Source organism: Somniosus microcephalus, chromosome 3, assembly GCF_052327205.1.
Source record: "Somniosus microcephalus isolate GS21.2 chromosome 3, FLI_Smic_1.0, whole genome shotgun sequence".
NCBI classification, from domain to species: Eukaryota; Metazoa; Chordata; class Chondrichthyes; order Squaliformes; family Somniosidae; genus Somniosus; species Somniosus microcephalus.
In genome coordinates, this window is record NC_140989.1 from 240,933,079 (window position 1) to 240,952,500 (window position 19,422).

At 42.5% G+C, this 19,422-nt stretch overlaps 1 protein-coding gene across 4 annotated transcripts in view; it reads right to left on the minus strand.

The window, feature by feature from the left end:
- Positions 1–1,441: 1,441 nt before the first annotated feature.
- LOC147121771 (acyl-CoA-binding domain-containing protein 6-like) overlaps positions 1,442–19,422 on the minus strand; it is a 281,478-nt gene continuing 263,497 nt past the window's right edge. For 3 of the 4 annotated variants that reach the window (XM_085982260.1, XM_085982264.1, XM_085982259.1), the window contains one exon: positions 1,442–1,713. In XM_085982260.1, the coding sequence (XP_085838386.1) occupies positions 1,559–1,713 (155 nt within the window). In that variant the 3' untranslated portion in view covers positions 1,442–1,558. Of the gene's footprint in view, positions 1,714–14,021; positions 14,063–19,422 lie in introns of those variants that run through there. The other variant, XM_085982263.1, reaches the window with a different exon arrangement.

The following is a 19,422-nucleotide window of genomic DNA, read 5'->3' on the forward strand; positions in this document are numbered from 1 at the left end:
GCTGAGAGATTGTTTCCTCTGGCTGGAGAGTCTAGAACTAGAGGTCATAGTCTCAGGATAAGGGGTCAACCTTTTAAGACTGAGATGAGGACAAATTTATTCACTCAGAGGGTTGTGAATCTTTGGAATTCTCTTCCCCAAAGGGGTGTGGATGTTCAGTCGTTGAGTATATTCAAGGCTGAGATAGATTTTTGGACTCTTGAGGAATCAAGGGATATGGGGATAGGGCAGGGAAGTGGAGTTGAGGTTGAAGAGCAGCCATCTTATTGAATGACGGAGCAGGCTCGAGGGGCTGTGTGGCCTACTCCTGCTCCTAATTCTTATGTTCTTATTACTTGGGTCACCTCTCTCAGAAACTAAGTGGGTTAGCTAGAAAAGGCTTCTTAAGCCCAATGGCTTTTACTCCTACAGTTGAGTTCCTTATGTTCTTCTTACTCATAGCAAGATAGAACATCCTCCATGGCTTGAGAGAGCAATAAATACACATCACTTAATAACATTACTTTGGTGGGGGGAGGAGGAGTGGCAATTGAGATAACATCCTTGCACTTGGATGAGACAGTGTCGGACAATGGAGGAAACATCCTCTGGTTTTGCTTTCTTCCTGATGTGCACTGATGATGATGATGTCCAAGTGACCGTTTGCCAATGGTGCAGACGGCAAATTCTTATGGCTGACAACCCAATTGGGTAGCTCGCCGACAGTAAGCACAGGGCTCCAAATTTGCATGAAATAGACAGTCACAAAGTGCATTTCTCTGCTCTGAAGAACTAGTTTTCCTGATGAAAGTAGTACTGCTTTGTGAAGATCTGCAGGGTGATAACATGGCTGTGTAAATGTTATACATGGTGTGGTGGTGCCGGTGTTGGACTGGGGTGGACAAATGTAAGAAGTCACACAACACCAGGTTATAGCTGTGTCTTTATGCATCTCTCCACTTCACCTGGCGAAGGAGCAGCGCTCTGAAAGCTTGTGATTTCAAATAAAGCTGTTGGACAATAACCTGGTGTTGTGTGACTTCTTATAAATGTTATACAATGCAAGTTAACAGAAGCTGGACCAAGGAGGGTTCAATGTCCTGGTAGTATGATCATTGTTTACTGGAGGAGCAAGGCAGGGAAGAGGGTACACCGTGCAACTACAAACCCAGTAACATTGTTTGGAACTCATTAAATAAACATCTTGACCTCAAAGGACATGGAAAGCCAGGCTATCTTTATAATAGTTTCTCGTCCTAAATAGGCAAGAGATCCTTTCTAAATAATATCCACAGCCTGACCCTCAAGGTGCTGGATAGAAGCAAGTATCTCATTTTACATTAAAAATTGCTCTAAACAATTTCCAAATTGCTGTTCATTAAAACTCCCTACTTTTAGTTTAATATAAAGTGTAAGTTATTTTGACAAAAAATCTTCACTGGAAGAAAGCATAAAATACTGCTATTGTGAATAATCTTTTAATTATTGCATATTGTCATGTAACAATTACTATGAAATATATTTCAATACATATTTGTTTCTGTAGTTTTCCATTTGGAGTCATGCACCAGCCCTGGGTTTAGCCTTTTGATGCGGCATACTGTCGCAGCATCTGCGAGATGTCCTTGGAGTCAGTCACCTCTTCAGGCAGGCACCCTTCCCCATCCTGGATGGTGGGATCAGCACCAGAATTCAACAACAACTCCACGATATCAGCAAATTCACAGGCGGATGCTGGAAGTAGGGAAAGGGCAAGGTGTCAGTAAATGCATATTACATTTCTGTGAAATAAGCAAATACTATATTGCATGATTAAAGTGAAGGAACCTCATGCTGTTCTCTCTGGAAAACTGGTTGTTATATTAAAAAAAAAATCAAGTCCCTTCTTAGTAAAAGGAACTGACAGAATAGAGGAATTGTGTTCGGAAGCAGCACAAGTGCAAACAACAACATGGTAGCAAAGCTAAAGATACCACAGCTAAATTCAGCAAATAATTTTTTCATCCTCAGTCATCAAGTTGCAATCTCTGTTCAGCATCCCCCCCCAAGACCAAGATTGGGAATTCACTGTGGTCATTCTCATGGGTGTGAACATATAGCTCACAACTCTGTGATAAAGTGTTTTACAGCTAGCAGAGGCTAATCTACGCTACCAATCCCACCAGATACCATTTTGACTTCTTGCTACATTTCAAGTAGATGTTGGAGCAAGGTTCATGTCTATGACAGTTGTACTGAGCAAATGCAAGTCACCTCATTCCATGTAACTCTTTTTGTCCTGTTTAATTTATAACTATAATAATCAGGGAAGATCAAAGACTAAAACCAACGATGATCTTCTGCTTTATCCTGCATGGAATTTTCAGGGGAGCAGAGAGAGACTAAAAATCCAATTAGGATATCGCCAGATGTCAATTACATATCTAGATATGATCTGCACTCTCCTGAATATACTTTCACTAACACTCTCCCATTAACGGACATGATTTTTTATGACTATCAATCATCATTTGTTTAAAAAAAGTGCAAATTTCAAATGCTTTACGATAATGAATAGCTGAAAGACATCCTTAATTACCAACACAGGGCAGTCAAATTCGATCATGAATACCAATGTCATATTGGTGGGGTGGTGCCAAATTGCATATTGCCAGAAATATAATAGTCTTTATAGTGTGATTATGGGAGATGGAAAGGGAGGAAAAGGCAGGAGGGGGGAAAGAGAGAAACTTGCATCCTTGACTATATGATGGAGCTCAATTATTAGCAAGATTGTCTTCATTAATTCAGATCCATGATATTGCTGGGCTCAGTAACTTGTCCCTACTAGTTCTCTTAATGTCATCAATACCCACTATTTAAACATATAGGGGGAGAAATTCAGTTGGTTAGCGCCGGGGGGAGGGCGCGCTAACAGGGCGCTAAGGAGTTAGCAGCCGGGCGCAGCAAATGCAACGACGCCTGCGAACGTCCGTGCCGGTTTAGCGCTGGTGCTAACTCTTACCGCCTGCACCTCTAGCGCTTCACAGGTCGTGACGTCATAAAGTGCGCAGCTCCCCGTTATTGCCCCGGATGTGAAATTGCCTCCCGCCCCCTGCTGCATCGCCGGGCGTGAACAACGGCAGGAGGAGGTGGCGTTGTCAACTCGGCTGGCCGCTTGGGGAGCGCTAATTAAAGGGAATGGTTTTCAGGTAGGCTGACCTTTAATACTTGCACCAGTCTGGTGCCTGCTAAAAGTTTTTGATGTTTCATTGTTGCAAGATGTCCAAGCCCTCCACATTGAGAGTGTGTTTGGGGCTGTAATGGCAAGTGCCCAGGTCACCTTGCAATGCAGAATTGCCAACAAGTAGGTTAGTCACCATCAATGGCTCTTCCCTTTAAGCGAGGGAAGCAGCCTCTGATGCCATTAGCAATGCGCTCCAAATTGTTCAGTGCTCTGCTCTTGGACTTTAGCGCCCTAAGAGAAGTGGTTAGCGTTTGATTTAGCGCTCCACTTCCCTCTTAGAGCGCTAAAGCTGAATTTCCCGGCAGGAGAGAATCATTAGCGTCTGGCGCTACTTTTTCTACTTTTCAAAAGTTAGTGCCCTAACTGGAGCGCTACGGAACTTCAAGCCCTATACACTAATTTCTAAATGTAGTTACCCTCAAGAAGCTTGGGCGTCTGTCCTGGGGACAAAGATTAGTTTATCACAGTTGAGTTCTGCTTGGAGAAGAATGTAAACTACCAGGAGTCATATCAGGTCTTGGTTTGGTACAATCTAAAATATTACAGATTTTATATACTCTTTCGCTTATTTAGAGCCAACTCAATGTACTCAGGCCTGTGACGATAATATCAAAAGGCATTAGATATCCTGTTCAGCACATCGTGCTATAAAACACCTTGGAGTGCTGTTCTTGTAAATACGCTGAAAGTATCTTGTATTCTGCACATAATAAATATTACACGTCTACTGGCCAGCAACTGCCAAAATAAAAGTGTACAGATCATGCATCACTTACAGCAGCATTACCCTTGGTCTAATTCATTTTCATTCAATCTTGCTAATGTCAAATAGAAATATAAAAAGTAAAATGTCCCGCATACTTCAACTTAGCAAGAATATTGGATACCTCTAAGTGATTAACAGACCCCAATGTAATCAAGGTGGTCATAAAACACCAAGTAGTTTCTTGCTGTTCATCTATTAATGATAGCATTATATTAGGAAACAGTTACATTTTTACCATCTTTAATCTAGAATATAAGCTTCTGTATGTAAGGTTACAGTAACGGGTGAATCCCAACATCCTATGGCCTTCACTAGCCCCAATATCTAGGTAAACTTTTGGTAATGTGTCCAAGATAAGGTGCAGAAAACCGGAGTTGATTACTTTAGATACTGGAATGATCCTATCCCTCAAGAGGATTTCTCCCATCTACAAAAAGTATCACAAAAAAATTAACTGAAATGACAAAATGGAACAAGCTGTTCGGCCCAACCAACCAGTGTTGGTGTTTATCCCCCAAACAAGCTGGAGCCCTAATCTCATGTGCCCAGCTTGTTCCGATATCCCCTTATCTCCCCTTTCTTACAACCACCTGGTTCTTAAATGTTGACACAGTCTCTGCTTCAAGTCCCATTCCAGAGACTTGAGCACAAAAATCTACGCTGACACTCCCACTGCAGTACTGAGGGAGTGCCGCACTGGCGGAGGTGCTGTCTTTCAGATGAGGCATTAAACCGAGGCCCCGTCTGCTCTCTTGTGTGCACGTAAAAGATCCCATGCCACTTTTTCAAAAAGGAGCAGGGGAAGTCATTCCCGGTGTCGTATCACAGAAATTTACAGCACGGAAGGAGGCCATTCGGCCCACTGTGTTTGCGCCGGTCGAAAAAGTGCTATCCAGCCTATATGTCCTGGCCAATCTTTATCCCCCATGCGATAGACAGAGCTAAGCGATCTCACAACCATCGGATCAAATCAAAGCTCTGCCGTCCTGCCACATCCAGTCGTGAGTGGTGGTGGACAATTAAACAGTTAACAGGAGGAGGAGGCTCCAAAAATATCCCCATCCTCACTGATGGTGGAGCCCAGCACGTGAGTGCAAAAGACAAGGCTGAAGCATTTGCAGCTATCTTCAGCCAGAAGTGCCGAGTGGATCATCCATCTCGGCCTCCTCCTGAGGTCCCCAGCATCACAGATGCCAGTCTTCAGCCCATTCAATTCACTCCACGTGATATCAAGAAACGGCTGAAGACACTGGATACTGCAAAGGCTATGGGCCCTGACAACATTCCGGCAATAGTACTGAAGACTTGTGCTCCAGAACTAGCTGCGCCCCTAGCCAAGCTGTTCCAGTACAGCTACAACACTGGCATCTACCCGGCAATGTGGAAAATTGTCCAAGTATGCCCTGTCTACAAAAAGCAGGACAAATCCGACCCAGCCAATTACCGTCCCATCAGTCCACTCTCAATCATCAGCAAAGTGATGGAAGGTGTCGTCGACAGTGCTATCAAGCGGCACTTACTCAGCAATAACCTGCTAACTGACACCCAGTTTGGTTCCGCCAGGGCCACTCAGCTCCTGACCTCATTACAGCCTTGGTCCAAACATGGACAAAAGAGCTGAACTCAAGAGGTGAGGTGAGAGTGACTGCCCTTGACATCAAGGCAGCATTTGATCGAGTGTGGCATCAAGGAGCCCTAGCAAAACTGAAGTCAATGAGAATCAAGGGGAAAACTCTCCATTGGTTGGAATCATACCTAGCACAAAGGGAGTTGGCTGTGGTTGTTGGAGGTCATTCATCTCAATCACATGACATCACTGCAGGAGTTCCTCAGGGCAGTGTCCTAGGCCCAACCATCTTCAGCTGTTTCATCAATGACCTTCCCTCCATCTTAAGGTCAGAAGTGGGGATGTTCGCTGATGATTGCACACTGTTCAGCACCATTCAAGACTCGTCAGATACTGACGCAGTCCGTGTCCATATGCAGCAAGACCTGGACAACATTCAGACTTGGGCTGACAAGTGACAAGTAACATTCGCACCACACAAGTGCCAGGCAATGACCATCTCCAACAAGCGAGACTCTAACCATCTCCCCATGACATTCAATGGCATTACCATCGCCGAATCCCCCACTATCAACATCCTGGGGGTTACCATTGATCAGAAACTGAACTGGACCAGCCATATAAATACTGTGGCTACAAGAGCAGGCCAGAGGCTGGGAATTCTGCGGCGAGTGTCTCACCTCCTGACTCCCCAAAGCCTTTCCACCATCTACAAGGCACAAGTCAGGAGTGTGATGGAATACTCTCCACTTGCCTGGATGAGTGCAGCTCCAACAACACTCAAGAAGCTCGACACTATTCAGGATAAAGCAGCCCGCTTGATTGGCACTCCATCCACCACCTTCAACATTCACTCCCTCCACCACCGGCGCACTGTGGCTGCAGTGTGTACCATCTACAAGATGCACTGCAGCAACTCGCCAAAGCTCCTACAGCACCTTCCAAACGCACGACCTCTACCACTTAGAAGGACAAGGGCAGCAGACGCATGGGAACATCACCACCTACAAGTTCCCCTCCAAGTCACACACCATCCTGACTTGGACCTGTATCGCCGTTCCTTCACTGTCGCTGGGCCAAAATCCTGGAACTCCCTTCCTAACAGCATTGTGGGTGTACCTACACCATATGGACTGCAGCGGTTCAAGGCGGCGGCTCACCACCATCTTCTCGAGGGCAATTAGGGATGGGCACTAAATGCAGGCCTAGCCAGCCAGCGACGCCCACACCCAATCAATGAATAAAAAAAAAATTATCTGGTCATTATCACGTTGTTGTTTGTGGGACCTTGCTGTGTGCAAATTGGTTGCTGTGTTTCCTATATTAAAACAGTGACTACACTTCAAAAGTACTTAATTGGCTGTAAAGCGCTTTGGAACTTACGGAAGTCATGAAAGGCGCTATATAAATGCAAGTTTTTCTTTCTTCCTTCTATTCCTCACTACTGTGGGAGCTACACGGGTCTGACCTAACTCTTGAACAATTTAACTTATTCAAATACCCCTGAAACAGTAGGCAGGCCTCCTTGGATTTAGATAACTGAGAACTCAATACAAAATGGAGCAGTCAACCAGTGTGATTTGGTTCCTCATTGAGGCCTGTAACTCAGCTCTGCAACCTCCTACTGTCCTATAAACCTCCGAGAACTCTGCGTTCCTCCAAATCTGGCCACTTGCGCATCCCCAATTTCCTTCGCTCCACTATTGGCGTCCGTGCCTTTAGCTGCCTAGGCCTTAAGCTCTGGAATTCTCTCCCTAACCTCTCCGCCTCTCTCTCCTCCTTTAAGATGTTCCTTAAAACCTACCTCTTTAAACATAAGAACTGTTCAGATGGCGGTGTCCTTAACAAGTGAAACTTATGGAGGATTATAATCACCATTCGAACTCTACATTAGAGTACATATTGAAACAACTCTTCAGTAGCTTACAATATTTTAATTTTATTTGGAGGTGCGGGGGAAGGCTAATTTGTATTGACCAAGTTTTTAGCCACCTGTATGAGGCTCGGTGTCAAACTTTGTTTGATAACGCTCGTGAAGCGTCTTGGGACATTTTACTATGTTAAAGGCATTATATAAATGAAAGTTATTGTTGTTGTTAGAGACAACAAAATAAACCTTGCAACATTTGTATTGATTTAAGCTAGGGACGTGGGAATTAACTGCAGCTGGCTTTTAAAACCTTATGTAGTGTAATTGGATTTAAAGGAATAAAACTAGATAAAAGTACTTAATTTTTCCTAGTAATAACACAATTCTTTTGAGAGATAAAATCACTCCTGTTCAGATGACGGTGTCCTTAACAAGTGAAACTTATGGAGGATTATAATCACCATTCGAACTCTACATTAGAGTACATATTGAAACAACTCTTCAGCATCTTACAATATTTTAATTTTATTTGGAGGTGTGGGGGAAGGCTAATTTGTATTTTTGTGTTGGGAAAGGCTGCTAGACCAGACACCAGTTGTCAGTGCACTCCATCATCCTAGGTAGATAATAATGACGAACCATTCTGATATCCATCAATGCAAAGTTATGCAGAAATAACTTGCAGCTGATTACCAAGAAAGTCTAGATCCAGTATATATTAGATCATACACGAGGAAGTATATTGGCCTGGATTTTCCGTGGCCTATGACTGCGTACACGCTGTACAGCTTTCAACCGCTGTATAGAATGCTTCTTCAATGAACGCAATATAGATTACTGGTTTAAAAGCGGTTTGCATTAAACGTGCTTTTTTTTCTTTTTCAATTTCAACTAGATGTGTTTCACCACAGACTTAGTGAGGCTGCAGAGCAACACCCCATGCGATTTCATGTAATGCAAAAAAAACTTTGTTTTCTTTTAGGGCTTTACCAGATATTCCCCTTGTGCAAAGAGCACTTCCTATGAAACACAATGTGACTTTATATCCACAACAACTAGTGATGTAATTGCCCAGTGATTGAACAAAAAATGCTATTTAATTACCCCACTGAGGTGGCACGAGCCTTCTCATGTGATCCCAGTCTTCATATAGTGGAAAAACACTATCAGAATGTGAGACTTCAGATTTGTAGCCTAAGTCGCACATTCTGATAAAGTGTTTTCTATTAAAGTAAAAACTAAACAGTAACAGAATGTCAGTATAATAGATTTTACTTAATTACAGAATATTTAATCACTTAGATGGTGAAGCACAAACTCCCCCAACACATTTCCCCCAATATCCAACAAGGATTCTGCTTCTGGAACTAAACAGAAAGCATTGTCCCTTAATTAATTGAAAAATTTGAGAGGAACAACTGCTTAAAGCTCTTGAAACAAGGGGACTAGCATAATGGGCGGATTTTGCTATGAAGATAAATAAGAGGCTAACAGCACTCACCGTTATTTATGTAAGAATCGGACAGCAAGTTTCAGCGACTGCGGAAATTTGGAAGTTGCTGTCTGAGATGCGCCGCTCCTCCCCAAGCTTCCCAAAAACGGCATCTTGCCGTTTGATTCACCATTCAAATGTACTGAACGGTGTGAAGTTCCTGTACTTACCTCATAGATATGGACTAAACTCGCCAGAAAAAGTTAGGTCATGCCCATTCCAGTCTCAGTACCCTTTTAACGGTGTTGGAAATCTAATTACTGCCAAACAACATCTCCGTGGCACTGAAAATTAACTTGTACAAGTGTGGAGTTTCATTCCTTCAGGTTTTAATTATTGTTGGAGATTTTTTTTTAAATTAAATAAAAACTATTGTTTTTTACTTTTTCTTTCTGTCTCTCTTATTCCCATCTTTCTTTCCCTCTCTTTATTTTGCTTTCTGTAACTGATTTGACATCGAATTCAATATTCTAACTGACTCTTCCTGGTTCAGACGGCACTGCTCATTAACGAATTGTCAATCTGATTGGTTAAGGAAATGCACAGTTGCCTGCCCGGTTCACAGAGGTCCCAGATGCCCTGCACTTTTTGGATGGTTGGCTGACAGCAACTTTCCGTGCAAAAGCCCATAAAAAGTCTATGGGCAAGTGCAAATCTAAAACGGCTGGTGCTGTTCGCCACTCACCGCAAAATCCGCCCTATGTGTAGATCAGTCTCCTGTGCTCATTTCAGCTTCTTCACACTGTTCAGTGGTTCAGATAAACGGTGATGCCTAATATTAAAAATTCGTAGTCCTTCTTTCAACCTCGGAAACATTATAGAATCTGCATTTTTGAAACACCATAAAAATAGGAAGATTTTAATCTAACATTTCTATGATTGTGCCAACAAGTTTGCACAAATACATCATTCTAATCCTTCAGTGACAGGTAATTCATTTGCATTAAAATTACATTTTTTGAGGCGCTCTGATCCTACCTTTTATATGATGAGAGGATCAGAGCACTCACCTTCAATACAGAATGATGTATTATGCACAGAATAATGTATTGTTGAGTGTGTTAAGAGATAGCAACACATAATGGGGTGAACATAAGAAATAGGAGCAGAATTAGGCCATTCGGCCCTTCGAGCCTGCTCCGTCATTCAATAAGATCATGGCTGATCTACCTCAACTCCACTTTCCCACCCGATCCCCTTATCCCTTGATTCCCTTAGTATCCAAAAATCTATCGATCTCTGTCTTGAATATACTCAATGACTGAGCTTCCACAACCCTCTTGGGTAGAGAGTTCCAAAGATTCACAACCAAGTGAAGAAATTCCTTCTTATCTCAGTCTTAAATGCTGACTCCTTATCCTGAGACGATGCCCCCTAGTTCTAGACTCCCCAGCCGGGGGAAACATCCTCCCAGCATCGACTCTGTCAAGCCCCTTAAGAATTTTATATGTTTCAATGAGATCATCTCTCATTCTTCTAAACACTAGGGGATACAGGCCGAGTCTACTCAATCTCTCCTCATTGGACAGGTGCTGTCCTCGTGAAACTGCTACAACTAACCTCAGCATCACAGGGGTTGTTAGCCAGGGTTCCTGTTCCTGACAGGTGGGCATGTGGACACCATGCAAGAGAGAATCAGGGTCCACACAACTGAATAATCTGACCAGCTAAGGTCAGATGTACAGACTGGCCACAAGGGTGAGATACTGGAGGCCGCCGACTCTCAGGGAACTGCAACCAGCCTTAAGAAAGGCAAAGAGAACTGAAGTGTGAAAAAATCACACCCGCTCATCCGGAGGTGGTGATGGGCCCTGTCTTGTAGTGAAAGGGTAGCTTGCTAGGCCAGTTTAGAGGGCATGTAAAGTTAACCATATAATGTAGGACTGTAGACAGGGGTGGCAGATTCCCATCCCTCAAGAACATTCGTGAACCAGTTGGCTTTTTATGACAATCCTGCAGTTCTCATGGTGATTCTTTCTGGTACCAGCTCTCAAAATTACGAGATTTATTGAATTTGAACTCATGACCTCTGGCATTCGAACCACTACCTTTCCATAGCAACAACTGACTCATACTGCAGTGGCACTGCCCCATGTGACCTGTGCTGCGGTGCCAATGGCCCATGTGACTTGTGCTGGATTTTTATTTCACTGAATGTACAGAAATACAGTATGTGCGTTATTGAAATTCACAGTATGCAGATTACAAACGCGCATATTTGTGAAAGATGCAAAAAAACATTCAGCACCAAAACGGTTAAATAATTTCGTAAAAGCTTGTCATGCGAAATGAAATACAGACTTTATCATAGCAAGCTACATATAAAAATGGAAAATGCAAGCCTGCTTATATTAGAAGTCTGGATGCAGGAAATGCTTGTGTAATGTTCGTGTAAGGCTCAAGAGGTTAAACAGCTAAATTTATGGCGCTCCAGGACCCCCATTTGTCAAGTGACAGAACTTTGGCCTTGCACAGAGAGAAGGGAAAATGAATGCGCGTCTCTCGCTAAACTTCATCAACTTGCATTATTCCAGTCGTTCGGCTCTCTGTGCTGATTCTCTGTCCCTTGCTGTCGGGGTCCGTCCTGATGTGACCGAGGCAGCACACAGCGGCAGATGGTGCCTCTGAAGTAAAGGGCTCAGAGGACACAGAGCCCGCCTCATCCCCCTCATGTGACCCCCCTCCCCCCCCTTCCTCAGAGAACAGTTTGATTTCCTCAGGGACTGCTTGTGGGCAATAAACTGATCCCAGGAGGGCTCTCGTCTACACAATAGGATATTGCTGGTTGTTTGAACACACACACACACACACACACACAGGGTGTCTGCTGGTTCAGGGTCATCATCCCGGCAACGGAAGCCTGACACGCAGATTAGAGAACAGGCCCATTAATATAATTTAACACAAAATCATTTTGGTGATTTAGTAGATAATGTGAAGAAGCTGATTTATTAATTTGCTCAATTTATAGTGCAAGGTCTGAAGATTCCTGTGAAAATGTAGAGATTGGGTTATTTGAGCTGTAGTTCAGAAGAAAGTCACTGCAATATTGAAGCATAAACTTTATTACTAATGCACGCTGAAACCCATTTGTTAGCGCACTATGCTTGGCACTGTATCAGATATCATTTTCCTTGAATCACAAAGGCTGCAGGTATCCTCTGAACCTGGAGATTGGCATAATCTGAAATTCACTGTGAGGCACCTTACTGCGTACACTAATAAACACTCTTGAAAAATAAAGCTACTTGAATGTTGACTTATGTAGACAATGCATGTCATGCAATTGGCATCTGCCAGCTACTTCAGTAAAAGCCATGATACAGTAGTGAGAACTTCAGCTGTTACACCATTAACTCCAAGGCAGCCTGAATCACTTCGTATCAACTGTGGCTATAAACAAAAGACATGTACACCTGGAACCGGGGCTAAAAGTGTTAAATTATGAGGACAGGTTGCACAGACTAGGCATGTATTCCCTTCATTAGGTTAAGGGGTGATCTAACTGAGGTGTTTAGATGATTAAATTAATTGATTGGAAAGGTAGGAACTATTTCCTCTGGTGTGGAAGTCCAGAACAAGGGGGCATAACATTAAAATTAGAGCTAGGCCGTTCAGAGGTGAAGTCAAGAAGCACTTCTTCACACAAAGAGTAGAGGAAATCTGGAACTCTCCCCAAAAAGGTTGTTGAGGCACGGGGTCAATTGAAAATTTCAAGACTGAGATTGATAGATTTTTGTTATGTAAGGGTATTAAGGGATATGGAGCCAGGGCAGGTAGATGGAGCTAAGATACCCATGGTCTAACTGAATGGCAGAACAGGCTTAAGGGGCTGAGTGGCCTACACTTGTTCCTATGTTCCTAATGTAATGAAGTTTCCTGTAACTTTCTGGTAATAAACCAGTATCACTACCTTCAGATCCTTTGTCAAAACACTTTGTGGAAGCACAAAAGCACAAACCTGAGGAAAATATCTGTGAAGAAAAATAACAGCGTATTGGGTTGCAAGTGTCATTGCCACTGCTGTGGTAGTGTAGTGCACATAATTGAGTCTTTACAGGACAATCTGAAATGAAGTTTGTGAGATAATTTCTGGTCTAATGCATCCTGGGAAGCATAAACCATGAAGTGCAAGTCACTGATTACACATACTGTACAAAAAATTCAAAACAATGCACACAGCCAAAGTCATAAACTCACCAGTAACGACACCATCCAAAATTTCCACAATACTATATATTAATGCCACAGCTGTGACCTAGCTGCCAATTTGCACCAGTGGTCAATGTGAGCTGAAACGGAATTTTGGCATTCCGCTTCTTAGAGAGTGGCATTGTAGTGTTACAACTTTAATCACTGACCTGGTCAGGAGTCCCCACTGTACTTACTCTCATTACACATTTATAGTGAAAACTCTCAGCTTGGGATCTCAGTTCAGAATTGGGTTGTAAAATTGGAAATATTCCTCAGGCTGATATCAGCAGTTTGTTGTGGATCTGTGACCATTTTTAGCCTTGGAAAAATAACTGCAATGCTTGAAGCCTTTTCACTTAGTACCATCCAAGTTTACAGCCTCACTCAGGGCAGCTCTCAGTATAAACTCTGGGGGGGGAAAGAAATATCGCATTCTGTTCAGGCCATTTTGACCCAAACCCAATGTGATTATTCCTGGCCGACAGCATAAGCAGGGTCAAAGAGTGCAGTCTGGGGAGCCTGCAAGGTTAGGGGACTAAACCTGGCATCAACACATCATTCCCCTATTCTCTCATTTTGAAGGTCACAGATTTGTTTGCAGTCCTGATGCTCGACAGAGGCACGGCATGACATTCCCACCTGAAGCATCAGACCGGTTCTTTAAACCAAAAGAAAAAATGGTTTATTCAGAGAATATTGTATAAATGACCGTGGTCTCTGGACTAGTGGATTTGCCAATATGCTTTTTCATGTTATACTCTTAATTCATCACCTCAAACTGCTTCCACTAAATACTTCACCCGTGTACTACATACTTCAACACGCTCTCGCCAGACACAACTCAATTTTGGAAGGACAAAATCTATCATTGTATTGTTGGCTATTTTTTGCAGTTCAAATGGACACAGTATAAAAAATTTCACATACCCATCATTACACTTCACTGGAATCCCGGTGCCAACATGGAGCTTTAAAAAAAAAATCTAGCATGTGAATTAAAATTCTGATGTAGAAATTTGTTGTGTGAGATGTAGAACTGATCAAGTATAATATGCGGAAAACAATGTGTGCTACCACAGGAATTAATTCCACCAAGTCCTGAGCTGAAGGACAGGTCTGTATTTTTCCAAGAACATTATTACTGCTGAAGGTACAATGCAGATTGTTCGAGGAAATTTTAATTTCGAAAGGAGGCAGGAGCTGCACATAGTACATGATTAAAGCTGTTATTCACCTTTACCCCGTTCCAACTTGGAGCCAGCAGCGCCTCACCCACCCACCAATATCTCACACTTCCCTTCCATATGTGACAGCAAAGGGCTGCATCTCTGCTAGACTCTCCTGCTAATGAGGCATTTAATAAGTACAAGGGTTCAACTGCAATCGCTATAAGTAAAGTCTGATTATGTTTGTCGATGTATTCAGTTTAATTATAGCTCTAATCGGGCGTACAAGTGGATGGGCTGCACCGTTTCCACAAGAGGTCTTTTGATAATTGTGAAAAACACAGAGACTGTAGGCATTAGTGATGAATGCACAAGCGTTGCTATCAACTGGAATTAAATTACTATTTTCCCCATATTTGATTTTGGTAGGGGTCGACGGGGGATTCTTAGGAATGACTGTTTAGAAACAATTTTTATCTGAGGTAATATGTAGGACCCATGAAGCAGATCATGCGACACTCTTTTAAAGATTTAATTTGACATGATACATCTATTAAAATACATTAAAAATATTACTGTGCACGCTTCCTGTCAATTTTTCCATCACAAATTCCTATGTGCACATTTATAATGGAGACTGCTTACATAAACTGGTGGGAGGACATAATTACAAGCATGATAAGTTTACTTCTGCAGTTTCCATTATAAAATTCCTTTGTCCAAATTTGTAATGTAAATATAAACACAACTCCATCTCTCTCCCTGGCAACTGTCTAGGCTGAACCAGACTGTTCGCAAACTTGGTGACGTATTTGATTCCGAGATGAGCTACCGACCACATATCCGCTCCATCACCAAGATTGCCTACTTCCACCTCCGTAACATCGCCCTGCCTCAGCTCACCTGCTGTTGAAACCTCCATCCATGTATTTGTTACCTCTAGACTTGACTATTCTAATGGTCTGCTGGCCATCCTTTCTATCTTCCATCGAACATAAACTTGAGCTCATTCAAAACTCTGCTGCCCGTATCCTAACTCGCACCAAGTTCTGGTCACCCACCCGCTCTGTGCTCGCTGACCTACATTGGCTCCCAGTCAGGAAACGCCTCGATTTTAAAATTCTCATCCTTGTTTGCAAATCCCTTCGTGGTCTCGCCCTTCCCCATCTCTGTAATCTCCTCCAGCCCTACAACCCTCCGAAATCTCTGCGTTCCTCCAATTCTGGCCTTTTGCGCATCCCCAATTTTAATCGTTCCACCATTGGCGGTCATGCCTTCAGCTGCCGAGGCCCTAAGCTCTGGAATTCCCTCCCTAAAATACTCCGCCTCTCTCGCCTCCTTTAAGACCCTCCTTAAAACCTACCTCCCATGATGTGACTCAGTGTCAAATTTTGTTGGATGACCCTCCCGTGAAGTGCCTTGGGATGTTTTGACGTTAAATGCGCGATATAAATACAAGTTGTTGTTGTTGACAGAACATATTTAAAATGGAGATTAAATTACGTTTGACATCCTTGGTCCTGTTATCGTCTGCCCATTGGGCCTGCATTCTCTTGTGCAATGCCACACAAGGTTGACTAGTCCATTCTAACTGGTTCAAGCCCAACATCAGGCTAAGTGAAAAAGTTATACAATGCTTCAAACACCACAGTCACCTCTATAACTGCATGCCTGCAATGTGCAAAATAAATGACCATTCTGATTTTACTTAGAATTGCATGAAACATGTTGCTTGGATCAGGGGTCCTTATATAAAATGGGAATAAATGGAATATTGGAATTTGATCCTTGGATCACATGTGCTTATCCAGGCTTAAGGCATTTGTAACACTTGAATAAATGATGCCTGGCTAACCTTGTGCAGTCTTTAAAATTAATCCAGTTTGACCTGTCAGGTGAAAATGGTTCTACTCACTGCAAAGTCTCCTGGGGCGGAATTAATTAATCTGTGAAACATCATATTAACTCCCGAGAACTTCACATTTACTAAATAATTATAAGAGTCAGCTCCAATGTCTCAATGGCCACACGCACCAAATGGCGTAGTTTGAATCCCTGTACTGTGCCGAGTCAGCTGATCTCAACTTGACAGTGGAGGTGCTAAAATTTATCTCCGGGTCCCCAATCCCCGTTAGCAGCACACAAATGTGGACACCACCAATTGTGGTTGCCCCATGTGTTCGGGAACCATTGCAAAAATCATTTCCGATAGGGTCAGCCGTGGTTCAGTGGTAGCACTCTTGCCTGAGTCAGAAGGTTGCGAATTCAAGCCGAAACTCCAGGAACTTGAGCACAAAATCTAGGCTGACACTTCAGTGCAGTACTGAGGGAGTGCTGTATTATTGGAGGGGCTGTATTTCCGATGAGCACCATTTGAAGAGGAGCTGGGGAGTTCTCCTGGTGTCCTGGTCAACATTTATCCCTCAACCAACACCTAAAAAAGAGGTGATCTGGTTATTTATTTCATTGTTTGTGGGACCATGCTATGTGCAGATTGGCTGCCATGTTTCCTACATTACGACAATGACTACACTGCAAAAATACTTAATTGGCTATAAAGCGCTTTAAGATATCCTGAGGCTGTGAAAGGCACTAAATAAATTCAAGTCTTTCTTACTTTCTTAATAGTTACTCTACTAGTGAAGAAGCAATAAACAGTAGATTTGATATTTATCACACCACAGCGATACAGCCTGCTCAATGAACTAATTGAAACTTCGTACAATGAAATATAAAAGCAAATGTCACATTGATCTTGAAATGGATATTTGGCCCATATGGACAGAAACAAGTGCATGCCTGAAACCACATTCAATAACGCGTTGAATGCTCCTCAGAGGATAGCCCTTTCCTACTCACCCTGACCCTCGTTTTGTGCTGAATTTTCAAGAATTAACAACTCCAGCTGCATCCTGTGTCTGTACAATGTGTTTGACGTCACGTGTAATAAGTCGAGCTGTCAGTTTTAAGGACTGTTGTCAAACTCAACTGTAACTCAGTGAAAAGGAGGGGAATCAGGCCCTGAGAGGCCCATCAAAGGGTCAGAATATCCCAGTAGAGTTCACCACGCAAAATAAATGATCAGAATCCCTCCCTCAAACCTTCCTCTGGCTTATGCACACCTTTATATGGGTTAGTTTTCTCCTTTAATAAAATATAAGTTTGCTTGACTGCTATTTACTTTAATCATATCTTGGGGCTGAAAAAGAACTGTATGTAAATAGTAAAAAACATGTTAAAAGCATTTGTATGACATTCCATTGTCCTCTATTTTAATAAAAGTGGCAACCCATTTGTTTTAAACCGGGCTTTGTTAAAATAGAGGGGCAAGGCATTTCATACGCACACTATATATTGAACCTTTCGAGATTTAATCTGCCCAGTAGACATATCGGTCCTACAAGGTGGCACGCATATCTGTACGTACATGACAGAAGCCACTTCTCAACCAATTCAGGGAAACTGAGAAAGCAAGAGCAAGTGATTACCGGAGAAAGAAAAACAGAGGAAGAGAAAAGAGGGGAAAGTCTCTACTGGTGACATTCAGCTAAGGTCTGAAGTCACAGGTACTCACTGAGCTATAAAGGGGGAACAGGGAAAATCTTTCAATACCATTGACTTGTTTGAAGTAAAAACTGAATCTACTCTGAAAATTGGAGGAAGCTGAAAAATCCCAGAACTTTCAACAAAAAATGTTAATAAGTTAAATATAATCAAAACAAAAATTCTGGTAAATCTAAAGAGACATTGAATCTACTACACTCTGAATTTTGAGAAGAAAACAGTAAAAAAAAAGGAAAATTTTAAATAAGGATAAGTGCAACTGATACAATTAATAACAGTCTCCTGGAATATTAAGCATAGCACTCACGAATCCTGGAAATTATTATTTAAAAAATTCTCCATTGTAGGTTTTGAGTTTTGTTATTTTGTTTTTCGTATTTTCAGGTTTGCGTGTATAATTGAATCACTGGGAGTCAGACACGTGTTCTCATAGTTAACTTCTACCTCTCAGAGATCCCTACTGTATAGTTTAGAAATTATTTCTTTCCTCTCAGAACACCACTCTGTGCTTCTGAAGTGAGGCTGCCCTTGCTTCCAATGCAACCAAAATCCATCCTGTGTGGTGACAGAGCATCTCTTCAATTGTGTCTATGAGATTCCCTCCTCATCTCCTTCACTCCCAGCCACCTGTTCATTATGTTTTAATACATTTAAATAGGAGCTAAGCCTACCAGCTGCAGAGATGCTTTGAACGCATTTCACAATGGTTATCAACTTTGGGAAGGCACTGTGCCTTTAAACTACTGACATGCAATCTTTTTCTTTAGGTCCTTGGCAATTACAAGGCCAGAATTCAGGAATAAGGAGCAGAGGTTGGTAGGACAATCCATCCATTCCTGACACTGCTATTGATTCTCGCTGCAAAATACTGAATTTACATGTACCAGGGGATTGCAGAGTCATTCCCACTGATGGAGAAGGAAGAGTCCTAGAAGTCCTAGTGGTTAGATTAAGTGTTCCCAAATCTATGCAAATTGTACTTTTTAGAGAGAAAGAGAGAGCAGGTATGTCGTAGTGTCCTGCTAAAAGATTAACAGGCTGTAATCATTTTAAAGCTGGGCTGTACCATACTGACTTGCATATGGGCACTTTTATTTTAAAAGCAAGAAAAATTAAAGAGGGTGCAGCCTATATGCAAGTTAATAATTCTCCCCCCCCCCCCCCACCCCTCAAACTTGTGCCAGGAAATGACTTACATGTAGGGATGGCCTATACATGTAGGGGTGACCTATACATGCATTAGCTGTGTCAACTGTGGCTCAGTGGGTAGCGCCAAGTCTGAAGGTTGTGGGTTTGAGTCCCACTCCAGAGACTTGAGCACAAAAATCTAGGCAGACACTCCTGTGCAGTGCCATCTTTCGGATGAGACGTTAAACTGAGGCCCCGTCTGCCCTCTCAGGTGGACGTAAAAGATCCCATGGCACTATTTCGAAGAAGAGCAGGGGAGTTATCCCCAATGTCCTGGCCAATATTTATCCCTCAATCAACAGAACAGAAACAGGTTATTTGGTCATTATCATATTGCTGTTTGTGGGAGCTTGATGTGCGCAAATTGGCTGCTGCATTTCCTACATTATAACAGTGACCTCACTTCAAAA